The sequence below is a fragment of the Nansenia antarctica genome (genome assembly GCF_963989245.1).
Source record: "Nansenia antarctica genome assembly, chromosome: 5".
In the NCBI taxonomy this organism is placed as follows: domain Eukaryota; kingdom Metazoa; phylum Chordata; class Actinopteri; order Argentiniformes; family Microstomatidae; genus Nansenia; species Nansenia antarctica.
In genome coordinates this window covers 37,953,758-37,956,257 of record NC_137690.1, presented here as the reverse complement: position 1 = coordinate 37,956,257, position 2,500 = coordinate 37,953,758, and the positions used below count along the sequence as shown (strand labels likewise).

At 55.2% G+C, this 2,500-nt stretch overlaps 1 protein-coding gene across 1 annotated transcript in view; it reads right to left on the bottom strand.

The window, feature by feature from the left end:
- The window catches only part of col26a1 (collagen, type XXVI, alpha 1), a gene marked incomplete at both ends in the record, with an annotated part of 32,458 nt that overhangs the window by 3,588 nt on the left and 26,370 nt on the right, over positions 1–2,500 (bottom strand). The window contains 2 exons of the mRNA XM_080531608.1: positions 147–224; positions 471–526. Of these exons, the coding sequence (XP_080387734.1) occupies positions 147–224; positions 471–526 (134 nt within the window). The remainder of the gene's footprint in view (positions 1–146; positions 225–470; positions 527–2,500) is intronic.

Here is a 2,500-nt window from a genome sequence, read left to right as displayed (position 1 = left end):
TATATATAATAATAATAATAATAATAATACAAATATCTTCAAAATGAGGTGAGGATTACCTCAGTTATCAATAACCAGGAATGTTCACTGACCCACACACACGCACACACACACACACACACAGACGTACACACACACACACACACCTGGGGGTCCGAGGGGGCCTGGCGGGCCAGGGGGGGCAGGTCTGGTCTTGGTGGTCTCTGGTTCAGGTAGGGTCTCCTCTGAGGAAAACAACAACATTCAGAAAACCTCCATGACAGTTCTTCATGTATGTGTGTGTGTGTGTGTGTGTGTGTGTGTGTGTGTGTGTGAGTGTGTGTGTGTGTGTGTGTGTGTGTGTGTGTGTGTGTGTGTGTGTGAGTGTGTGCGTGTGAGTGTGTGTGAACTGTGATAGTTCTTCATCAACACAGCAGTCTGAACACGTGTTCTACTGAGTGTGAATATGCCACAATGATGATGAGTCCAACGAGAAAGTCACTGAGAGTGATGTTCACTGGGTTCACCTTAGACCCAGCACCTTTATCTGGGTTCATGGCAGACACAGAAACAGCCTGTGGAGAGCAGCACCTGAAGAGAGGGGTGTAGAGGCATGCTGGAACGCCTTCAGATGAAATGGACTGCACTTACTGTATATAGCGCCTTATTCCAAAGCGCTTTATAACGGCCTCTCATTCACCCATTCACACACACATTCACACACCAATGGCGAGGTAGGCAAGCTACCACGCAAGGCGCCGGCCGGCCCCGCTCACTGGGAGCAATTTGGGGTTCGGTGTCTTGCCCAAGGACACTTCGACATGTGGCCAGCCGGAGTTCCAACCGCCGATCTGCCGACCTTGCGATCATTAGACGCCGGCTCTACCTCCTGCGCCACAGCCGCCCCCTCATTACTAGAATCTGAGTGGTATTTTCAGCAAAAGAAAATCATTCAAAGACATGTTTTGGGGACACCAGAGACCTATATTCACTTGTTGAAAAAGAATATGATAATGTGTGACCTGTAAGAGTGTAAGTATGGAAGTCCTATGTGTCCTGATGTGGGGCTCTGCTATGGTTTAATCCCTGTGAACGGTAATAGATTAGGATTAGGGTAGATTAGGGGTAGAGTAATGCCTAGAGGCCTCTGCTATCTTCAGCTCTTGGTGGTCAGGGTTCAGACAAGGTTCAGGCTATTCTGGAGGTCTGGGTGTGTGTGTGGGGGGGGAGGGGGGGGGGGGCAACAGAGGGGAACAGCTTTCTTATTTGAATGGACTGGAACACAGCCTAGACACTTGGCTGGCGACACTGCACATTGGTGGGTGTGTGTGTGTGGGTGTGTGCGTGTGTGTGTGTGTGTGTGTGTGTGTGTGTGTGTGTGTGTGTGTGTGTGTGCGCGTGCGTGTGTGTGTGTGTATGGTGTGACTACTGCAGTAGTCTCGGAACAAAACTATTATTGTGATTATGATGATATTCTGATCATCACACGTGTGTACCAAACCTCCCTACCCCTTTCCCCTTAACCTACGCCCTACCCTACACCCTAAACCCTAGACCCTAGACCCTACACCCTAGACCCTACACCCTAGACCCTACGCCCTACACCCCACACCTACACCCTAGACCCGAAACCCACCTAGACCCTAGGCCCTAGAGCCTAAACCCTAGACCCTGAACCCGAAACCCTAGGCCCTAGACCCTAGACCCTAAACCCTAAACCCAAGACCCTGAACCCTAGGCTCTAGACCCGAAACCCCAAGCCTCCTAACCTTTCCCTCAGCTAGCACACGTTACAGTCTGACCCGTCCCACTTGTTGGGTGTACAACAGGCTCTGGTGGAGGAAGCCATCCCTCTGGAACCCATCTCAGACACACTCCCTGGGGAGGGGTTGAGAGGCAGCCTCTGGCCCGGCCTCCCATGGCCTCCCCTGGCCCTCCCCCGGCCTCCCCCAGCCTCCCCCGGCCTTCCCTGACCTCCCCCTGCCTCCCCTGGACTCCCCCTACCTCCCCTGGCCTCCCCCGGCCTCCCCCGGCCTCCCCTCGGCCTCCCCTGGCCTCCCCTAGCCTCCCCTAGCCTCCCCTGGCCTCCCCTCGGCCTCCCCCGGCCTCCCCTCTCTTTTTACAGCCTTGTGTTCTGGTGGAGCGCCAGGCCCCCGGGCTGCCAGCCCTCTGGCCCTCCAGCAGGCCGACCGCGGCTCCGCTGACAGCTTACAAATTAGCCGTGACTCCCAGCCAACTGGCCGCTAACCTAGAACCAACAGCTAACATAACCCCGGCAGACCCAGGAGCGCGCCGTGTACACACACACACACACACACACACACACACACACACAGGACACACACACACAGGACACACAGCTCCAGGGCTGCACAGATCCACAGGCCCGCTGACCCCCAGGCCCAGTCCCAGGGAGAGGGAGAGACCGGGGACCGGGCCAGCTATTTGATGAAGAGCCACTACACCCAGCCTTCCGCTGGTATGTGGAGGTCTAGCGCCCCCCCATGATGATGTACGGGAC